Source organism: Lynx rufus, unplaced genomic scaffold, assembly GCF_022079265.1.
Source record: "Lynx rufus isolate CCGP_SWC_20201006 ecotype Redwood Valley unplaced genomic scaffold, mLynRuf1.p SCAF_27, whole genome shotgun sequence".
Classification (NCBI taxonomy): domain Eukaryota; kingdom Metazoa; phylum Chordata; class Mammalia; order Carnivora; family Felidae; genus Lynx; species Lynx rufus.
In genome coordinates, this window is record NW_025814842.1 from 15,868,777 (window position 1) to 15,892,964 (window position 24,188).

Consider the following 24,188-nt stretch of genomic DNA (forward strand, 5'->3'; position numbering starts at 1 on the left):
TGTAGGAAGACTGGATTCATTGCAGCTTTTTGCTTGAAATGTAATACTGCAGTGTAAGAAGGATGGCCGTACAGCTTCCACAGGTAACGTCTACATTTATTTTATACCAAAAAAGTTATGTGCAACAAATAAACATTCTTACATATTTACATTTGTTTTTACCAGTTAGCAAAACTGTGTCCTAAATCTCTGGTAAAGAATATTTCTATCTATATTAAAGGGGAAGTCTGCCCAGTGAACTCCACTTTAAATGAATGTTTACTCCAGAGCTGAAAGCACTAGTAATAAATATTTTCGATGGAACATACTATACAGATCATACACCTAATACTTAGGCCATGCTTAATACAGTTTTATAACAAAACATTTCACCTTTTCTGGGCTAATTATTTGTAAAAAACAAACAAACAAAAAAACCAAGTAGCCTGGATTCCCACCCCTGCCCCTTTTGTTTGATTGAAGGGTAGTTCTCACAGATTAGGAATCATTAGTGCTGCCTAAAATGTCTGAATAGAAATGTTCCACCAATGCTTGTATCTCGGGGGAAAACCCATGAGGACAAAGGTTGCAGGTTAGGTATTCCTTCCCAATAGGTTGCCAATAATGATAGTGAATTTCTTGTTGGCATTTGTCCAATACAGATTTTCAAGACAAGGTCTGTCAGCATTCACTCACGTTAAGCAGTGGTTCTAATCTCAGTTACAAAAGCAATTGCTGAAGATTACTTTGCACTTTTGCTGATAATCTTAAAGATATAAATGAAATACAAACAAATAAAAGCCAACAATTTAGGTTTAATTAGGTTTAATTTCACTGTAGTCTTGGTCCTATATCCTACTTAGTAGGGTCCAAAGATCTCTTGTACCAAATGGCAGATCTCTGTATGAAACAGTCAATGCTTTCAACATCTTTAAAAGTAATAAAGAGAGGTGACATACACAAAGGAAAAGTAATTCCTGGCACACAGCTAGTTAAACCTGAGTTATTTCACCAGTTTACCTTCCTGGAAAGCACCTAGCTGAAATGCAAAACTGAATGAAATCCTCCAAATCACCTAGATTGCCTAGAATTTATCATTTAACCACAGCTTCTCTCATTTCTTCAAATGATATGACTACACAGTAAATAAGAGGCTTCATTTGTTACATACAACTTATTCCCAAAACCAAGAAGCATGGAATAACTGCAAAAAACAGAAATCCAATTCTCCCTCCCCGCCCCCCCCCCCCCGCAGTTTGTTCTTCAATGTCGGTGGCTGGTAATGTCGCAGTGTTTTAAATATTCAGTCTCAAAAAGTCATAATGATCCTCAAATTTTATAGCATGGTGTTTTCTCCTTCTTGGAGTGGAAGAGAGGATGTAGAGGGGAGCCTAAATTCTTCCAGGGCAAAAATATCCCAGCACCCACTGGGGTCCTGTTACTTACTGACATACTGGCATTACCCTGCTGTTACTTCAGGCGGCACACCTTCATCACTCAGTGAGAAAACAAAGAGATTAATTCTACTGGGCTCATAGGAATGTGGCAAAAAATTTTCGTACAACTGAAACAGTGGTGTTTCCCCCAAGGCTTAGGAAAGCAAAGGAAAATCTTGAAGGGTCTGGCTGAACGTTTTTACATTTTATCACATGAGAGTTGACATTTGCAAGAACACAACATCAAGACAAGCTTTAACTATACTCTGCTGATTGATACCAAATATGATGAAAATCCATTTGAAATTGGGACACGAGGAACTTATTTAGCACAACCAGTGTTATATATATACCACAGAAGTCTTCACTGTTAACCTTTTCCATTCTAGCCTAGAAGAAAGAAGCAGTAAACTGCCTGGCAGACCGGGAAGCACTGCGATAAGGTGACCTCATTGTACAAGTTCTCCGACATTACGACTTGTTTCTCCACAAACACCAGACATCCGATCAATGCTTTCTAGAGTTCTTTAACTAGAAACAAGAACAATACACACATAATAAAACAGGCATTGAAATATTCACATTCATGGGAAAACAGCCTTGAAATCTGAATTCAACTTTTACAAAACCTGTTAAAACCCGTTGGAAGTTCATTACAATTCAGATTTTATACCTGCCTTGGGCCAGAAAAATACATTGCATCAATTAGGACAGTTAGTTGGAAACTGCTGAACAGTTGCTGACTCTACACAGTACGGTTTACAGAGCAGAGCCTGTCCCCTCCCTTCAAAAAGAAGGCTTATTAAAGAAAAGTCACCGGTCTATTTTTAACATAATGATTAATCTAACTGGAAGCAAAAACATTGCTACTACTTCTCAATCTAAGGAACAAAATGATTGTACAGAACCTTTTTATAGACTGATGCAGGCTTTCTACTTCATGGTAAGAGGAAGGAAGGACACTTCTGCCCAAGTTCAACACACAAAATATTTGGTTTGAGATTTAAGACAGAAGGCACTTTTAACATTCTGATATAAGGTGTTAACCATAGAAACATACTGTCACACTTTCATTTGGGTTTATTCAAATCACTCTTAAAACCTATGCATTGCGTAGTTACTAGAAGGAGTAGTGACACCATTAGTGTATTTTACCTTCAGATATTTCTACCCGTACTACTCCCGGTTATGCAAACTGAGCAGCGTGTCAGCCCTAAAATTTACAAATCTAGTATGGACTCTAAAACAATTAGAAACTAGACATCCAATTAGTGCAGAATTAAACAGGAAATACTACAGAGCTACCCAAGAGCAATCCTACTCTGGAGCAACTGGGCTTATACTGGTTATTTCAAGGTCCTAATACTGTTTGGTCGACTGGCACCGATGTTAAGGAAGAATATCTGCATGAAAATTCAACTGCTGTAAGAGACTTTACCTAAAAATGCCATGTTAATATTTCCAGCTTTTCTCCAAAGAAATCTACCCATTTCCCCATTTTTAGTGTCCTGAAGGCCTTGGATGTGAAGGTCTGGTCACATGACTCATTTGGTAAGGTTATAATCAATCCAGTTTTATGACTAGACACAGGCTTGACTTGAATGTCCAAATTTAGTTTCTTCCTTTCTGAGGAAGGAGATGAAAGGGAACCAACTACCCTATTATTTTTGCTGTCAGTGCTGGACCCACAGCTGTCAGTACTTTTCACAAGATGCTCTGTATGGACTTACTATTTTCATTATTTCTTCAGTCAACGTTGAGCTGACAATTCTTCATCGCTACACTTCAACTAAACTGTACAGTAAGTTCTGCAGGGATGGATCCAATATTTCTACCTTTATTTACAAATATCACATAAATGGATTCTAGTTGAATCTACATGTTTAAATCCATCGGCTAAAAACATATTACATATTGTAAACATGGCAATATTTAATACAGTATCTATTCTAAAATATTTTCATGTCATGATCACATTTGTTATACCTGAAATTGAATTTATACACATTAGAGAATTACTAGCAATGGTTGCTCACTTTACAATCAAGGGCAGGGGGCTAGGGCTACATTTTATTATTTCAGAAACATTTTCAAAGTAAAGTTAAAGCTTGTCTTTGATTGGCTCGGCATATCCTTTTTTTTTTTTTTGTATCCATATTTAAAATGAAGATTGACACAAAATAGCTAGGGCCCCTTCTAATTTATAGGATTTTATAAAATCAGTTTAAGATTCTCAGGGAAAGTGTCTGTTGTGAAGAATTAAAAAACAAAAAACAAAAAACAAAACCGCTGCAAAATAAACTTAATGGAAAAGGGAACTTCAGGCCGTCAGTCCGGAGCTGGTCAGGCTGTCAGTCTTGCTTAGGCTGCAGCTGCCGTTTCCAGGCCTCATTCAAATAAACTAGTCGTTTGTAGTTGATGATAAGAAGAATGAAGTTCAGCACATATGTGATGACACAGATGATGCAAAACTCCTTCAGCACAAAGTACAGAATGTAGGCCAGGTACAATGACCCCACCACAGACACGATGGAGGACGTCATGAGGATTAAAGCTGCGACTGCACTTGCTGTCATGCCTGCAAGAGAAAGAGACGTGTGGCTCTGTCAGTCCTTGACAATGGCGAGAAAGTTTCTGAGTTAAAAGCTAGCACTCCATGATTTGCTGCAGCGTTGCAATACTGATTTTACTGCAAAATGCTATGGAATTTGAGAACAAAAGTTACTCATCTATTTTATTAAGATTATGCAGGGTGACTTTTGCACACAGAATACCAGTTTTATAGCTGCAGTGTTTTTGATTTGTCAGTATTCTAGGTGAAGTATCACTTCTATCATAAACTAGCTTTAGTTAAGTCATGCAAAGAAAATATGCAGTCTTGTAATCACATTATGCAATAAGCCAGTCTGTAAAATTGACAGTCTCACCCCCTCCTAATGGATAAAGGAATGTGAGGACCCCAACCTTCTCTCCCAAGCAGGACACGCTTCCCCTGGCCTTTGCACTGGAGGCTCCCCATGTGTGGGAAGTAAAATTTGCTTTCCATGTTTAGATCAAATTTATCAAAAATCCGAAATGGGAGATGATTATACCAATATGCTGCTGAAGAAGGGGAAAAAAAATTGTAGTAAACATTTCAGAAAGGGCTCACCCTGGAAGATAACGGAAACCACGTTTGGCCAGTTGGCCACATGTGGGTCAAAGCAGATCAAGAAAAAAGGCAGTTATGTGCACTAAACCAGGGCGCTCTCCGTGCTGACATCCTCACGTGTATTGTTTTGTAATTTCCCACAGCTAACAGAAATGAGAACGTGTGTGCTTATTCTCAAGGACAGAGGAGTTAGAGCATGTTACACTACCCTCCTACCCAACAACTAACGGACAAGGAAAACACAAAGAGGAAAAAATAATTGGTGGTAGGAGGTTTGAAGAAGTTAATTAAGGAGCTGAAATCCCCACCTCTTGTTGAATGAGAAGCTGCCTGGAGGCTATAGTCTCACCATAAAGGCCTGACTTGCCCACAGGACTGGTCAGTACTAAAGTATGACCTCTCATAAGACTCTTGAAGACTAAGATACTATTGGATTACTTACAGTGAGGGGCTGGCCAACCTGGCCACCTGCTTTTGTAAATAAAGACTGACTGGAACCCAGTCACACTCACTCATTTAGGTAACATCTGTGGTAGAGCTGAGTAGCTGCGACAGCCAGCAAAGCCTAGATGGTTTTCTGTCTGGCCCTTTACTTAAACAGTTTGCTAACGTCATCGATGCTAAATGTCTAAAACTTCAAAAATTAATGCTGCCACATTAATTTTAAAAAGAAAGTGAGTTTCAGAATGATACGAGCTGTTATTTACTTCCTCCATGTCACTCTCTTCCTTGAGATAATAATCGTTTTTACCTCCTAATACTGATGTGTGGATTAAAAGACCTGATAGGTGGGGCGCCTGGCTGGCAGAGAGTGCAACTCTTGATCTCAGGGTTGTGAGTTCAAGCCCCATGTTGAGCTTAGAGCTTAGTTAAACAAACAAACAAACAAACAAAAAGATAAATAAAGGAGCTAATAGGTACAAAGCACTTTGAATGCTCCATAAATACTGGCTGTTGGTTAAGTACTATTGTATCAAACCTGTCCTAATGTAACGTAATGTAGGCTGGTGGCTTGGGATACAATTCCCGGTGGAATTTACAATGTGCTGTAACTCTAAATAAATGACAGTACTATCAAACAATGGAATATTTTGCAGCTGTAAGGAAGGATGAAGACACTTAGTGGACGGCTATGGATATCAATGTTATTAGTCAAGCAAAAAAGAAAGAGTATATAGAACAATATGTATAGCATCTGCCTTTTATATTTTAAAAGCAGGAAAATTAAGATGATATATTTGTATTTTCTTGGATATGCCTTGCGAAACTCTACAGCAACAACAAGCAGATACCAGTTGGGCATGAAAGGCAGTAGGAAGTGGGCAGAGGGGGACGAGGGGTGAGGTAGGCGTTTCACTGGACAGCATTTTAATTTTTTTTTTTTACTTTTGAACTCATGAATGTATTACCTATGGAAAAATTAAAAATGCTGTCTCTCAAACACCTTAGAAGGGAGTGAAGATGATGTGCTCTGGAAAACTGTTAAATGAGCTCACATATATATGCCTTCAATGTGCCTCCAGACATTAAAAATGCATGTGAATGCACAAAATTGTGAACAGAAAAGATACAAAGGATACATATGATTTAAAAATATATATATAAGGAAATTCACAAATCAAATATTATATATAGAAATTTGTTCCATTTCTATCTCCAAAAATTAACATAGTCAAAAGCATGTTTTGGGCTATTTTAATTTTGGCTTATATGTTTGGATTTATAGATTCTTCTTTAGAAATCCAAACAGAAAAAATAAATGGAATAAAAAATAAAAATCTCACTCCTGGCCTCCAACCACCAGACCCTTTCCTATGCATTCACATGCATATATGTAACATAAACTTGTATCTATTATACTATAATTTACTTTTTTCACTAACCTATGTCTTGATCCTTCCAGAATATACATGTAGACCTACTTTTTCCTTAAATGGCTACATAGTATTTTCTAGTATGGAGGTAACCTAATTTATTCAGCCATTACGTTTGAACGCTTCCAATTTTTTTGCTATTTTAAACTGTACTGCTGTGCATATCCTTGTGTATATTTTTGTATTTCTATAGGATATAGAACAGGTCAAACTTGATAAGGAATATTTAGGAAACTTAGATTCACAATTTGCCTCATAACAAATCAACTTCAGCTAGACAGAAGAGCAGAAAAGAGCTGGCAGATAATAGGGCAGAATATTAACAATTGAAGCCCAAAGATAAAAATGGATAGATTTAACTCTAAAAACATAAAAAATTTTCGTATGATCAAAATTCACCAAACTAACATAAAAAAGGAAAAAGAATGGGTAAAATGTTTCTAACAAATATGGAAATGGACTATTATCAGGATCCCATCAACAAAAGTGACAATGTAAGGAAATTAAAATGTAATAATGGCTATACTTTGTAACTACTGAATTAGAAATTTAAACATTAAAAAAAATCTATGTGTTTTGACTCATCCATCTCATGTTTGGAAATTTATTTTGCAGAACTAATTCAAGGAGGGAGGTGTGTGTGAAGGGGTCTTTAAACGATGTTGATTACCACAGTGTTAATGAGCATAAAAAAATTGAAACCTTGTTATCAACAACAACAAAAAACTGAAAAGGAGAAACAAAATAAGGATTCACATAAAATTAAGTAAAAAGAACAGAAAGCAATAGGAATAGTGGAGGTGTAAAGGTGATGAAATTATGCACATGGTTCACTGTTAGTGTTTTCTCAGTATGTAGTAGTTTTAAGTAACCACACAGTATATAAAGTAATAAGAAAAAAAGTTTCCAGGGAAGACTGGAGTAATAAGTTCTCTGATTGGGACTGTTTTTTCTGGACACTATGGGATGTTGCCATCCTTGATCAAACACCAACAGATACCAAGTTCAGCATTAGCATCATCAAAATCTTAGGGAGCCAAATTTTCACAACAGAAAAATGTACTGCAAACTAGTGGTTCTATCATTAACATGCTTTTATTTAATATAAAGACATTTCAGGGAAAAGACACAAAGTACTAAATGGAATACAACAAAACAAACTTATTTTTGTATTGCTGTATACTTACCAAGTAATAATTGTAGTATATAAAATATAAGTCCAAAGACACTGTTTGGCTGGTTTAATACACCATCCTTTCCAAAAATGGAACCCAAAAGACCAAATCCTCGACCCCATCTGTAAAATAAGGAAAACCAATAACCCTATTTTGAGTCCTCCTATTTTTAAAAATATAAAATTACTTGAGAATGCCATGCCAATACACCCATCTGAATCTCTAAGTTGCCTATTTCTATATATTCTCTTATGCAAAAGGTAGGATAAAGTACTCTTTTTCTTTTCAAATGTTTATTTATCTTGAGAGAGAGAGTGCACACACGCACTAGCAGGGAAGGACAGAGAGAGAGGGAATCCCAAGCAGGCTCCGCGCTGTCAGCACAGAGCCCAACGAGGGGCTCAAACTCACAAACTGCAAGATCATGACCTGAGCCAAAGTTGGACGCTTAACTGACTGAGCCACCTAGGCACCCTCAAAGTACTCTTTCTCTGATGGCATTAGTATCTGCAGAGAAAGGGCTCTCTCAATTTAAGCCAGAGCCTCCTAGCAGCAGCACCACTCACATTTTGGGCTAAAGAATTCTTTACAATTGGGGGCGGTTCAGTGCATGACAGGGTGTTTAGCAGTATCCCTGGGCGCTGCCCACTAGATGCTAGTAGTACAACCCGCCAGTTGTGACAACCAAAAATGTCTTAAGCCATTGCCAAATGTTCCTGGAGGGGGACAAAACCACCCCCATTGAAAGCCACTGACTTAAGCTGCCCTATTTCTTCATTCAAAGTCTGTAGATTGCAGTGTTGCTTCCTGACAAATTTCACCAGGATATGCAATAGGAAATGTATCTTGGGAACACATCTTTAAATGTAGAACAAGAGCAGAAACTATAGGCCCTTCCTACAATCAATACACACCTCAAGAGTAAAAAACTGACACACTATTTGTTCCATTGTTTTTATTTGCAGTTTAACCTCAAGTTTTGCATTTCACTTCGCATTTTCAGAACCATATTTTCCTATTTTTTAAAAAGATTACTTCTGATCTAATAAAATTTGATTCAAATATCAAACTAACATTTACTTCGGATGAAAACTTTTGAAGATAACTTTAACTACGAGCATGCTTTTTAAAATACCAGAAAGAAAACACTAATGGTTTTAAGTCCATAGCAAAGCACTCAATAAAACCTAAACTTTGGTTTGGAAAACAAACTACCTGAAGACAAGGATAAATAAGTGATTCTTTATTTGTCACACTATTTTAAAATTTTTTTAATGTTTATTTTTGAGAGAAAGAGAGAAAGAGCGTGAGTGGGGAATGGCAGAAAGAGAGGGAGACACAGAATCTGAAGCAGCCTCCAGGCACTGAGCTGTCAGCACACGACATGAACTCATGAACCGCAAAATCATGATCTGAGCCGAAGTTGGACGCTTAACTGACTGAGCCACCCAGGAGCCCCCATCACCCTATTTTAAAAATATATATATTTTTTACAAGCGAGAGCCCTGAAGATTTTTACTGTACAGAGTTACACACTTTGAGGAACACAAAATAATCTCCACGTTTTTGTATTCTTTCACACATCAAATACTCATTGTGCATGTTCTAGGTGCAGATAATGGGTCAGGCATTGGAATCCAGGAGAGTACCAGTCAGAAGAGGTGGTGCCCTTGTGGAACGCTTATTCCATTTAGGGAGGAGAAGTAGTGAACAGGTGAACAAATGACAAAGTTATCTTCAGAAATGGATGAAACCATTAACAGATATGTGGGAAAAGTGAGGTGGGAGATTATTCGAGACCAGAGCTTCTGAAAATTTAAAAGTGCATATGATCACTTTGGGGTCTCATTAACATGCAGGTTTTCCTTTAGCAGGTCTGTGTTAGGGCCTAGGACTCTGTGTTTCCAAACAAAACAAAACCTCCCAGCTCAAGCTTCTAGTCTGAGGACCACACTCAGTACCACTCAGCTCTAGACGGAGAAGGGGTGGAGGGAGCTATTCTAGCTAGATGGTCAGAGATGGCCTTTTCCAGGAACTAAAATCCTGAATGAATTAAATCCTGAATGATGAAAAGCAGCCAATCTCAAGAGGAACAGCAAGCACAAAGGCCTTGAGGCAGGAATGAGCGATGAGTGTCCTAAGGCCATCAAGGCTGACACAGCGATGAGGGAAGAATGGCAAGAGAATGAGGCACCCAGTCATTTACATCATTTATGGCCTTGTTTGTAGGCCATGATGAAGAGTTTGAATTTTATTCTAATTGCAATGGGAGGGCATTCAGTGGCTTTAAAATAGGAGAGTAATATAAGCTTATTTATGATCACTCTTGACTATTGTGTAAAAAACAAACTGCAGGAGAGCAAGAGCAGACGGAAGAAACTATGTGCAATCAACTTCTTAGCCCCACTCATCTGAAGTAGGAATTCAAATGTAAATCACCACCTTTGGCAATGGAAATAACTGGGCAGACTGCCAAAATTATAACCGGCAAACAGAATTTTTATATATTCCAAACACTGATCTCTAATTATTCACATAGGATCATGTCGATCTTTTTCCTGAAAACAATGCAGAAATCCATAGAATGAATATATTGGCTTATCACAGTAATACGTATATAAGGTTTAAAAATCAAATAACACTGAAAGTCTTACAGAATAGACACCCCATACTCCAGCCCTCTCCACACACAGTTCTGACCCCCAAGAGGCAACGATTTTGATATCTTTTAACCTTTTTTCCCTATTTAATTCCACATTTCTAAATAATATGCTTACATGGCTATTTCTTGACTTCTGGATTCTAAATATCTTCTGATTTCCTAATACGGTAGACCAGAATGTTGCTTTAAAGAAACATTTTATTGTGGAAAGCGTTAAATGTACAGACGCAAAGTTAACAGAACAATCCATGTAATAATCTCATCACCCGGCTTCAAAATTAAACCTCTTTTGTTTCATTTCCACCTCTACCCACACATCACTCATGATGATTTTTAGTTACTTTTTAAATTTTAATGCACAAATCTTAACTTTTCTGTATTTTTTTTAGTTTTTTTTTTTAATGTTTATTTATTTTTGAGACAGAGAGAGACAGAGCATGAACGGGGGAGGGTCAGAAAGAGGGAGACACAGAATCTGAAACAGGCTCCAGGCTCTGAGCTGTCAGCACAGAGCCCGACGCGGGGCTAGAACTCATGGACCACGAAATCATGACCTGAGCCGAAGTCGGCCGCTTAACCGATTGAGCCATGCAGGTGCCCCAACTTTTCTGTAATTTTGATGAATGGAACACCTGACTACTCCTGGATACATCTGAGTAGTCCTGGTATACTAATTCTGGTATACTTACTAATAGTGTGAAAGGAGAATTTAAGTACCTTTCCTAAACAAACAAACAAACAAAACCCAAACATTCCAACACCAGAGTCTTCCCATCTCCCCAATTAAGTTGTTAGTTCCTTCCTGTTGATCCACACTCCTCTTTACCACAAGCAGTAAGTACCTGGCTATCTAGGTAGGAATCCAACCTCAAAACCAAAATTAGATCTCTGGTCTTCCTGATCACACTGCTACGCCGTTTCCCTCACGTCACATTAAGTTATAAAGTACAATTACCATTCTAGCATTTTCAACCAAACAGAACGATCACTTAATTACTTGATGAATATAATAAAGTTTAATAAACTTTGATGAACGATGGAATAAGTGTTAGCAAGTCAACTCACAAAGTAGACTGACATTATGTAAGATTATTTTCCTTGGAAAGGTCAATGAGAACAGATTTTCATAAATGACACTTAAAACTGCTAAGGGTGGTTGTAATTTAAAAACTTCTTAGTGAATTTTTTTCAAGTTGGGACATTTGAAAATACTGAGTTTTCCCCCACTTCTAAAAGCTATATGGAACTATATGAGATACATTTTATGTGCTAACTTTATTCCTGGCTTTATCTTAGTTTCTAACCATTTTCTCCTTGTCCCATCTATAATCACAATTCTATTATTTTACTTATCCCAGACCTGCCCCAAGTAATTTATGGAAGGAGGTGGGATATTAACCAATTGAGAAAAAAAAAATGTTCTCATTTTTTTTAAATGATGATCTTTTTGGTCATTAAAAAAAATTATTTTAATGTTTATTTATTTTTGAGAGAGAGAGAGAGACCAGAGCACAAGCAGGGGAGCGGCAGAGACAGAGGAAGACAGAATCCGAAGCAGGCTCCAGGTTCTGAGCGGTCAGCACAGAGCCTGACGTGGGGCTCGAACTCACAGACCGCGAGATCATGACCTAAGCTGAAGTCGAATGCTTAACTGACTGAGCCACCCAGGCACCCCTTGTTGGTCATTTTTTATTAAGTTTTTAATTTTAATTCCAGTGTAGTTAACATACAGTGTTATATTAGTTTCAAGTGTACGATATAGTGATACAACACTTCCATACATTACCCAGTGCTCATCACAACTGTACTCTTTAATCCCTATCACCTATTTTGCCCAATCCCCCCCACCCCCTGCCTTCCCTCTGACAATCAGTTTGTTCTCTATAGTTAAGAGTCTGTTTCTTGGTTTGTCTTTTTCCCTTTGCTCATTTTTTGTTTCTTAAATTCTACATGAGTGAAATCATATAGTATTTGTCTTTCTCTGGTCTATTTCGCTTAGCATTATACTCTCTAGCCCCGTTCATGTTGTTGCAAATGGCAAGATTTCATTCTTTTTTTATGGCTGAGTAATATTCCATTTTACACACACACACACACACACCACATCTTCCTTATCCACTCATCTGTCGATGGACACTTTGGCTGCTTCCATATCTTGGCTATTGTAAGTAATGCTGCTATAAACATAGGGGTACGTGTATCCCTTTGAGTTATTATTTTTGTATTCTTTGGGTAAATACCCAGTAGGGCAGTTGCTGGATCTTAGGGCAGTTCTATTTTTAACTTTTTGAGGAACCTCCATACTGTTTTCCACAGTGGCTGCACCAGTTTGCATTCCCACCAACTGTGCAAGAGGGTTCCTTTTTCCCCACATCCTGGCCAAAAGCTGGTTCTTGTGTTTTTTATTTTAGCCATTCTGACAGTGATATCTCACTGTAGTTTTGATTTGCACTTCCCTGATGACTGATGTTAAGCATCTTTTCATGTGTCTGTTGGCCATCTGTATTCCTTCTTTGGAGAAATGTCTGTTCATGTCTTCTGCTCATTTTTTAAATTGGATTATTTATTTCTTGGGTGTTGAGTTGTATAAATCCTTTATTTATTTTGGATACTAACCTTTTATTGATGTCATTTGCAGATATTTTCTCCCATTCATTAGGTTGCCTTTTAGTTTTGTTGGCTGTTTCCTTTGCTGCGCAGAAGATTTTTATTTTTTTTATTTTTAGAAGATTTTTATTTTGATGAAATTTATTTTTGCTTTTATTTACCTTGCCTCAGAAGACCTATCTAGAAAAATGTTGCCACAGCTGATATCAGAGACATCACTGCCTGTGCTCTCTTCTACAATTTTATAGTTTCAGGTCTCACATGTAGCTCTTTGATCCATTTTGAGTTGACTTTTGTGTATGGTGTAAGAAAGTGGTCCAGTTTCATTCTTTTGCATGTAGCTATCCAGTTTTCTCAACACCATTTGTTGAAGAACCTGTCTTTTCCCCATTGTATATTTTTTCCTCCTTTGTCAAAAACTGACCATGTAATTTGTGGGTTTATTTCTGGGTCTTCTGTTCTATGGATCTATGTGTCTATCTTAATCCAGTACCATACTGTTTTGATCACTACAGCTCTGTAATGTACCTTAAAGTCTTGAATTGTGATACCTTCAGTTTTTTCTTTTTCAAGGTTCCTTTGGCTATTTGGGGTCTTTTTTTTAAATTATTTTTTTAATGTTTATTTATTTTGGGGGACAGAAAGAGAGGGAGACAGAGGATCTGAGGTGGGCTCTGTGCTGACAGCAGAGAGCCCAATGTGGGGCTCAAACTCATGAATAGCAAGATCATGACCTGAGCTGAACTCAAGTGCTTAACCAACTGAGCCACCTGGGTGCCCTGGGATCTTCTATGGTCCCATACAAATTTTAGGATTACATTCACAAGTTTTAAACTTCTGATGACTTTTATTTATTTGCTTATTTACATATTGGAAATCATTTGCTTTTTTCTTTGGTATTTAAATTTTGTAATGTGTGATGATTTTGCTTTTACCATTATATTTTAACAATACAATTTAATAATAGCAATTGAAAAATTCTCTTTATACAACAAATACATAGATATTTGAGTTCTAAGTATGTGTAGTAAATTTAATCACCAAATTTCCACATGGAGAGACCTCCATTTCAGCAATACTTCCTGCCTCTTGACCCATCCCCTCACTTATCTCTTGCTAGGCTGGTAGCAAAAACTTGCTTGATTGATCAGTTTACAAGAAGGAACTGGGCATCTGTAGATCAGACCCTTCTGGATTCCTTCTTTGGGATCTATCTGAACAAAGCTGCATCTAAGACTAAACTTTTTTTTTTTTTTTAATGTTTATTTATTTTTGAGAGAGAGAGAGAGAGAGAGAGAGAGAGAGAGAGCACGAGCAGGGGAGGGGCAGAGAGAGAGGGAGACACAGAATCCAAAGCAGGCTCCAGGCTCTGAGCTGTCAGCACAGAGCCTGATGTGGGACTTGAACCCATGGACTGCGAGATCATGACCCAAGCCGAAGTTGGATGTTTAACCAACTGAGCCACCCAGGCGCTCCTATTTTTTTTAATTGTGGTAAAACACACACACACACACACACACACGCACACACACATTAAATTTACCACCTTAACCATCTTTAAGTGCACAGTTCAGCAATGTTAAATATGCTTACATTGTTGTGAAACATCTCCAGAACCTTTTTATCTTGCAAAACTGAAGCAACTCTGCTTTTCTCTCTCCTCCCAGTCCCTGGCAACCACCTTTTCATTTTGTTTCTATGAATCTGACTACCTTACTTTAGATACCTCATATAAGTGAAATCCCACAGTACCTGGCTTTATGTGACTGCTTATTTCATTTAGTACAGTTCCTTCAAGGTTCATACATGTAGCATGTGACACGATTTCTTTGCTTTTTAAATAAAAGGCTGACTAATATGCCATTTTCTGTGTATACCATACTTTGTTTATCCATTCGTCCATTCAGGGACACTGGGTTGCTTCCACCTCTTGCCATATAAAGCTTGTTTGCTATTTTTTTTTTCTGGTACCCCAAACAATTACAACTGCTCTGGTAATTTTTCACCCATTCCTCTGACAGAAACAAGCCCTCTTGATAGTAAAGTTTCAGGTAAAGCCCAATGTCCAAGTAAATCAAAGATGAGGCCCTTCAACAAGAGCTAGGACATCCTCTCCTACCATTTTGTTGTGAGAGTTAACAGCATGGTTCATGGGAGGAAGATGGCCCTGGGTGAAGATTAAAAAAAAAAAAAAAAAAAAGATATTTCTCTCATTCTAAAATCATGGGTTATGATACATCATCAACTTAGTAACAATTTTTCAGAGGAAAAGGTACCATATAAATATCTACATTCATCCAGATGTTAAAGCTAAATAACAATGGAACACAAAAATCAGAGAAACAAAGAAGTTAATGTCTGGGTTTAGAAAATCTTTGTCAAAGTTTCTTTTGAGGAAATGACCAGCTTGTACCAGGAAAGGGCCTCATTCCCAACCCACTGTGGACACGAGGTGTGGAACAAAACTTAAAATTTTTTCAGGATGAAAGGTCTGTTTTTTCACATTATCTCAAGAACCCAAAAGGGTCAAAAACCACTAAAAAGGAAAAATGGATCCTGGAAAACGCACAACAGTGGGATAATCCTTGTATTGGCCTAGCATGGTATCTGGTAATACCATATGTGAAAAAAATACTTGTGATTACTACTATAAAAATTTCTGAGGAACTTGATGGAAGACTTGTATTCTCATTTGGTAAGATTTTTTAAATTTGTTTTCATGATATTAGTTCTCTGATCTTGGAGTCACCCTTCTCAGAGGCAAGCACTTTCAACTCATTTTAGTGGTTTCTTTGGTATTTACCCAGAAATTTCTTTGTATACACATTCAAATGATCTTTTCAGATAATCTATTCAATGATGCAGCAAGCCACAGAGAAATACAGTCCATACCACGGTCTGGCCTTTGGCTTTCATGACACTGCTTAGTGTGTGGTTCTCCACAATCTTTGTTTTACTGTTGTCTCCATAATTCAGCTGCTGCGGCGCTTCCTTACATTCTCAGCCAGCAAGCTTCCTTCACATTTCTTCCCTCCACCCCCAAGGTGAAGTCTTACGGTGACCATATTATTTATTTATGTAAAATTTAACAACTCTTTGAACTCTGTCAGTATTTTAATTAGGATTATTGTTGCTTTCTCTTCATCATCTGGTTACATTTACACAGGTTTTGAATGGTCCACCCCATCCCTTGTTTTCCCATAAGCCCTGGGAAATGTACTTTTTAAATGTACTTTTGATCAAAGTATCATTTACATATAGAAAACTACCCACAAGTGTATTAAACTTAATTTCCAGGAGTCTCCACTCCCATTTTCTTTTATTTGATGTTAAGTCACTTTTAAGCAATAAATTCCTAGTCCTGGTATTTTTAAGGTTCAATTCCATAGGAAATGCATTTTTTTCAGTAACATATTATATCAGAAATTCTATTAAAACTATAATTACATTTCTTTTTGTGCACAAATTGCTTTTCCTGGAGTTAATAATTTATTCTTATTTTTTCTTTTTCTATGCCACCATCATTAATTTTCCAAAGTCCTTCTGAGCAATATTATCCTTTTTTTTGACACCCTAACATGTTTTTTATTTTTTAAGTTTTAAAAAACTTATTTGGAAATATTTTCAAACTTATAAGAAGTCACAAAAATAAAAATAGAACAAAGAACACCCATATATTCTTTAGACTCACCTACTGTTATTTTACCCCGTTTGCTTTTTTATTCCATCTCCCTCTCCTTCTCTCTACACATACACACACATACTGACTGTCATCCTAACTTCCAATCTCTTCCCTACCTCAAACCTTCTTAGATCTTCCTTTTGCCCTTGGTTAATCACTTGTTTTGGTGAAACAATCTTTTAGTAGCTTCCCTGAGAAAATATTACACTGGAGGTAACATTTCTGAGATGTGGAGTCTTAAAATATCTTTCTTCTACCATCAGAGTGGATTGGTAGTTTTGGGGGTATATAATTATAAATTAAAAATAATTTTCCCTCAGGAGTTTTAAAGCCATTGTCCTTGAAAAACCTGCTGCCGTTCTGACCCTTGAATATGTCCTGTTTTTCTTCCTTTATGAGACTTTTAAGAAACTTCTTTTTAATCCTACTGATCTAAAAAATTTTTTTAAAGTTTATTTATTTTTGATAGAGAGAGACAGAGCACGAATGGGGGAGGAGCAGAGAGAGAAGGAGACACAGAATCCTAAGCAGGCTCCAGGCTCTGAGCTGTCAGCACAGAGCCTGCCTGATGTGGGGCTCGAACTCACCAACTGTGAGATCATGACCTGAGCCGAAGTCGGACGCTTAGCCAACTGAGCCATCCAGGTGCCCCTAATCCTGATGTTCTAAAATTTCACAGGGGCACCTGGGTGGCTCAGTCAGTTGAGCATCTGACTTCAGCTCAGGTCATGATCTCACAGTTGGTGAGCTCAAGCCCCGTATCGGGCTCTGTGCTGACAGCTCAGAGCCTGCAGTCTGCTTCGGATTCTGTGTCTTCTCCTGTCTCTGCCCCTTCCCATGCTCATACTCTGTCTCTCTCTCAATAATAAATATACATTAAAACATTTTTTTTAATTTCACAAAGGATGTGCCTTGATATAGGTCTTAAGTTGTTCATTGTGAAGGGTCCTTGGTAGGCCCTTTGAATGTACAAATTCATGTTTTTCAATGCCAGAAATTTTGCACATATTACCACTTAGCCAAATGTTGGACTTCTTAAACTGAACCTCTAGGGTTTTTTTTTTTTTTTTTACCCCTTTCTTTTATTTTCCATCTCTTTTTCCTTTTACTCCATTTTCTTGGAGATTAACATGATGTAACTCTTCCAAGTCTTCTATTAAATTCACTTATTAAACTTACTGCTACCATATGTTTAATTTCTAAGTGTTCTCTCCTATCCTATGATTATTCGTTTACATAAATAGAATCTTCTTTGTTTAAAGATACCACTTATTTCTTAGATCTAATGAGATAAAACCATCCATTTTTATTTTAGGTTTACTTCTTGGAAGCTTCATTTAGTTTGTTCTGAGTTCCTTGGTGTCATCTCTCATATTGGAGACTTTTCTCAAATGTATGAGGATCCTTAAGTGTCAATTCACTTGTAAGACCAAGGCATTAAAAATATGAATGTCAATTCTAGCCCTGGACAGAATACAATATGGCTATTCCAGCCTCTCTCTCTCTTCCCTACTGATTACAACTAAAAAATGAACAGAATACAGAAAGCAACTACCTGAGGATCCTAAAAAGTAAAAATAGCCAGTGGATAGAGAAGAAAGGTCAAAACTTGAATAAAAACCAGAACGGTGGAATTTTCTGAGGGTTTTTCCTCCTTTACCTTCTTCTTTTGAACCGAGGGTGGTATAAGTTGTGGAACTGTCCATGGGAAGAGATAATAAAAAAGCCCCACTTTCTGGCCAAAGGATGAGTAAAAGGGACCCATGTGAGTTGGAGAATGTGGGAGCTACCAAGTTTGTTTTCACATTTAATTTTTCCCTCCTGGTCTTGCCTAAAGGGAAGCAAGAGAACTGTACCTCAGGCATGGTTTGAGATACCTTGAATTCTGAGAGAAAAGCCTCTCTCTGTCTGGAAAAAATAAGAAAAGGGGCCCCTGTGGTCGTAAGTATGTGGGAGGAATCCTGTAATTTTTCTCTTTTCTCTCATGGCTTTACCCCAAGGGTGAAGTCAGTCACGTGGAACCGTATAACAGTAAGAAGGGCTAAAACTCTCTGTGAGAAACCTGTCTTTTTAGCAGGAGGAATTGTGAAAGGGGCCACTAGGAGTCAGAGATTAGGAAGAGAATCCCAGCAAAGAGCAAGCCAAATAAGGGACCCTTAATTCTGAAGAGGAATTAACAGAAGTCCCAGAATCATCCTTGAGATGCAGCATGGAACAGACCCAAAGAAGCATAGCAAAGTCTTTGAGAACTAAACTACTGTATAAACCACCACTCAAGGTGCAGACTAACTGACTACTGAGTGTGGCATGTGAAGGGGAACTCAACCAGGAGAACACGGAAAGCATCGTCTATAGTGGGAGAGACAGAACCTGTAGTCTTAATCTGATTGAGTTAATTGCCAAAACAAACATCAACATCTCAGAAGATCTTTAACAGGACCCAAAGTCTAACAAAATAATATTCAAAATACACTTAAAATAACATGCCAAAATGACAAAGTACAAAGAATTAAAAAAAAGTGACTACTCTCAAGGAGAAAAAATAATTAATAGATGTCAAGCCTAAAATAACACAGGTATTACCAGTATAAGATTTAAAACACTTACATCTATATTCCACAAGGTGAAAGTAACCAGAAATGACTGGAAAGGTAAAAGTTCTCAGCAGAGAAGGAATCACTAGAAAAGGTCTAACAGTCATGTCATGGAAATCTAGAAGAGACTGAGGTGCACACACACACAAAGAAATACTGGTAAAAACTCCACAAATTTAGCCAAATATAAACATTTATAGACTTGACAAACTGGGTAAACATGAAAAAGTTGATAAATTCAAAGAACATCACACCCAGACACATCATAAACTGCTAAAAACCAAAGATTGAGGGGAGAAAACTCCTGAAAGCATCCAGAGAAAAATAATACATTACCTTAAAGGAACAATAATTCAGGAGACACTGAAGGCATCTTTTTTTTATTAAGATTTTATTTTTAAGTAATCTCTACACCCAATGTGGGACTCAAACTGACAACCCCGAGATCAAGGGTCACAAGTGCCACCCACTGAGGCAGCCAGAAGCCCATGACACCAAAGCATCTTTAAAGTACTGAAACAAAAAGAACTATCAACCAAAAATTCTATATCCAGCAAGAGCATCTTTCAGGGATCGAGGATAATTGAAGACATTTCAGAAGCAGGAAGCTAAAAGAATTTATTAACCACACACTTGTACTAAGAAAAATGCTAAAAGCAGTTCTTTACATTGAGGGACAAGGATACGAAAGGGAAACACGGGAACTTCAGAAATTAAAGAGGGGAGAATATATTATTAGTAATATCTCGCGGTCCGTGAGTTCGAGCCCCGCGTCGGGCTCTGTGCAGACAGCTCAGAGCCTGGAGCCTGTTTCCGATTCTGTGTCTCCCTCTCTCTCTGCCCCTCCCCCGTTCATGCTCTGTCTCTCTCTGTCCCAAAAATAAATAAAAAACGTTGAAAAAAAAAAAACCCCTACAGCTAACATCACATTCAACAGGGATAGACTAAATTCTTTCTAAGATCAGGAACAAAAGCAAGTCTGCTCTCACCACTCCTTTTCAACATTGTGCAGAAGTCCTAGTCAGTACAATTATGGAAGAAAATAAAAGTCACACAGATTAGAAAGTTAGAAATAAAATTCTACCTGCAGGCCACATGACTGTCTACATGGAATCCTAAGCGAGAGGATAAATATACAAAAAGATGATAGACCAAATACAAAAATAGAACTCTGACCTACAAACTCTGCAGCAACTAGTTGAGGAAGCCAAACCACAACTTCTAGAGCTATTGACTGATTCCAAACATCCAGGACTTGATCAATAATTGTCAGCTTCTCTAATTTTTGCCTCCACTTCCAATTTAGGACCAACCAGAGAAAACCAAATACGCTCCCTTAACCAATCACATAGGATGCCCCACTGCTAGTCAGGCAAGCTTCCAGCTTCCCCATACCAACAACTTCCAACAAGGACAACCTGAAGCTTTCTTTTTCATTAAAAAGCTTTTATATTTTCCTTTTAGATTCCCTTTTGAGTCTGTACCAAATGGAAGTAAGGTGGCTGACACCTTACTTGTTCTCATTTGGGTGATCTTCATGGATAGTATGTTAATTCTCCTCAGACTGATGTATAGAATCAATGCAATTCTAATCAAAATGCCAGTGAGATTTTTTTCTGTAGATAGTGACAAAAATTTATACAGAGAGGCAAAGGAACCAGAAGAGCCAAAGCATTTTTGAAAAAAAGTGTAGGGGCGCCTGGGTGGCTCAGTTGGTTGAGTGCCCAACTTCGGCTCAGGGCATGATGTCATGATTTGTGGGTTCGAGCCCCACATCGGGCTCTGTGCTGACAGTGCAGAGCCTGGAGCATGCTTCAGATTCTGTCTCCCCCTCTCTCTGCCCCTCCCCCACTCGTGCTGACCTCTCTCTCTCTCTCTCTCTCTCTTAAAAATAAACATTTTAAAAAATTGTTTAAGAAAAAAATATAGCTGGAGAATACATATTAATTTCAAGATATTCTAAAGCTATAGTAATCAAGACAGTACTGGCAAACAGGTAGATACAGATCAGCAGAGCAGAATACAGAGCTCAGAAACAGACACAATTGATGTTTTTGTTTTTTTCACAATTGAGGTTTTTAACTAAAGTACAAAAACAACTTAATGAAGAAAAAAATCTTCAACAAATGGTGCTGGGATTATTAAACATGGATATGCGAAGGAAGGAAGGAAGGAAGGAAGGAAGGAAGGAAGGAAAAGAATGAAAAGAAAAGAAAGAAAAGAAAAGAAAAGAAAAGAAAAGAAAAGAAGGGAAAGGAAAGGAAAGAAAAGAGAGGAAGAAAGAGCTTTAACCCATTATCTCATACCTCAAGCATAATTCACAACAGAGAAAATTACCAAAGTGGACTTCGAAACTTAAAACAGTTGGTCTTGAAGATAGTGTCAAGAAAATGAAAAAATAAACTAGAGACTGGGAGAAGATACTTGAAAATTACATATCAGGTAAAGAACTTTTATCCAGAATATATAAAGATCACTAAAATCTCAACCATGAGAAAACAAACAACTCAATCAAAAAAGAAAAAGCAAAAGATTTAAATAAAAACATCACCAGATATATAGAGATGGCACACAAACATATGGAAAGATGTTCAGCATCTTCAGTCATTAAAGAAATGCAAATTAAAAATCTAATGACACACTACTACATACATAGCTACCAGAATGGCAAATAAACAAAATATAACAAAACTAAGCATACACATCTAAGTGCCGATGAGGATGTGAAGCAACTGGAACTCATACATTTGTTGACGGTCATGTAAAATGGTACAGCTGTTTTGGAAAAGAAATGATTCGTTTCTTATGAAGTTAAACATACATGTGTCCTATGACCCAGCAATCCTGCCTGTTCATCCATGAGAAATGAACACTTATGCTCACTCAAAAATTTGTTTGCAAATGTTTATGGTAACTTTATTTATAATTGCCAAAATTTGGAAACAACGCAATTGTCCTTCAACAGATAAATGGTTGAACAAACCAATCACTCAATATCACTCAATAATAAAATGAAAGGATATATGCAACATATATCCATGTTGTATATGCAACAACCTGGATGAAACTGCAAATACATTATAATAAGTTAACAAAATGAGACTCAAAGACTGGGTACAGTAAAATTCACTTAAATGATATTCTGGAAAAGGTAAAACTATAAAGACAGAGAATAGATAAATGTCTGCCAGGGATTAGGGATGGAGAAGTGTGGACCTCAATAGGGAACTGTTCTGATGCGATGGGACTGGTGGGCACCTGGCTGTGTGCATCTGTTTAAACTCAACAAAGTGTAAGCAAAATAGGGAATTTCACTGTATGTAAGTTTAAATTAATTCAGTTCGAAACGCAGAATGGAATTTCTATTATTGGATGTGGTTTTGTCAACATTATATGTTATCATAAGTAGATAATTAGGCAAAGAGCTATCAATTGTATCAGTAAGGGTCCCTGAATGTCAGTAACTGTACATATTTTACCTAGAAAATAAATTTCTGTACAAAATAAAAATTCCACCAGTCTCCTACTGCTAGAGGTAGGGATGTTCTTACAGCTGTGTCTACTTTCCTATTCTTTCTGTCCTTGTAGTTTTATACAATTTCTTTTATTCCTTTATTCTCATTTTCTTGGGGGTTCCTGAGGGTTCAGAGATAAACACATGCATAAAAGCTATTATGTTTACCTGGAAATTACTCATATTTTATCAAATACATATGTGCCAAGCAGGTGGTATCTGAAGCAGTAGGTAGGAACTGTGAAGTTGGACGGAGAACACATGAATCAGAGTATCTACCCCCAAGAAGCTTAGTCTTTAAAGAATGGGGAAAAGTCATATTCAGAAACACAGAAATACTGTAAAGTACCTATGTATCTAAGTGAAGAGAGCTTAATTCTGCTTAAGAGGGTTAATAGGTAATTGGTACACAGCAGAGATTGATTGGGGTGGGTGGGTGTCAGAACTGAAAGATAAGACCAGTTAGGAGACTGCTGTGTCCATGAAATGTGAAGGTCTGAACTAGGACAAAGAGCACAAAAGATGAACTCAAAAGAAATTCAGAAAGAAAAATGGACAGATTTGACAACAGAATTGTGAGGGAGTAATGACTGGATAGATGGTGAGGCCACTCATGAGACAACACAGGAGGAAGAACAGTGGATGACTGAGTTAGGTTTTTGTTTTTGTTTTTTAATGTTTATTTATTTATGTTGAGAGAAAGAGGAGAGAGACAGAGAGAGAAAGAGAGAGAGAGAATCCCAAGCAGGCTCCTCACCGTCAGTGCAGAGCCCAACACAGGGCTCAAACTCATGAACCGTGAGATAATAACCTGAGCCAATATCAAGAGCTGGTCGCTTAACTGACTGAGGCACCCAGGTGCCCTGGAGTTATTTTTAACATGTTGAGTTTACACATATCTCTGAGCCACACAGATAGTTGTGTTTAATAAGAGGCCCAAAATAAAAATCTAAATATTTATAAATGGGTTTAAACTGTGGATTTAGCAGTGTGGTTCTAAAAACAATAGCCATGAAAAAGATAGCTCAGGGAGAGTAGTTTTTTAAATGTTTATTTATTTTTGAGAGAGAGAGAGGGAGACAGAGTGTGAGTAGGGGAGGGACAGAGAGAGGGAGACACAGAATCCAAGCAGGCTCCAGGCTCTGACCTGTCAGCACAGAGCCCGACGCCCGGCTTGAACTCACAAACCTCAAAATCACTACTTTAGCCAAGTAAGACATTCAACCGAGCCACCCAGTCGCCCCAAATGTTTATTTATTTTTGAGAGAGAGACAGTGCGAGGGAGCAAGAGCGAGCACAAGCAGAGGAGGGGCAGACACAGAATCTGAAGCAGGCTCCAGGCTGAGCTGTCAGAGCAGAGCCCAACACAGGACTTGAACCCATGAACTGTGAGATTGTGACCTGAGCCAAAGTCAGATGCTTAGCCAACTGAGCCACCCAGGTACCCTGGGAGAGTATTTAGAAAAAGATTATATAGCGAAGGAGTCCATGAGGGTGACTGAAAACTGGCTAGC

The 24,188-nt window shown here is 37.7% G+C and overlaps 1 protein-coding gene across 1 annotated transcript in view; it reads right to left on the reverse strand.

Annotated features, from left to right (window-relative positions):
• Positions 1-774: 774 nt before the first annotated feature.
• Positions 775-24,188, reverse strand: part of VKORC1L1 (vitamin K epoxide reductase complex subunit 1 like 1) — a 58,508-nt gene continuing 35,094 nt past the window's right edge. The window contains exons 2-3 of the mRNA XM_047089204.1: positions 7,628-7,737; positions 775-3,993 (exon numbers count right to left, since the gene is read on the reverse strand). Coding sequence (XP_046945160.1) covers positions 3,767-3,993; positions 7,628-7,737 — 337 coding nt within the window. The 3' untranslated portion in view covers positions 775-3,766. The remainder of the gene's footprint in view (positions 3,994-7,627; positions 7,738-24,188) is intronic.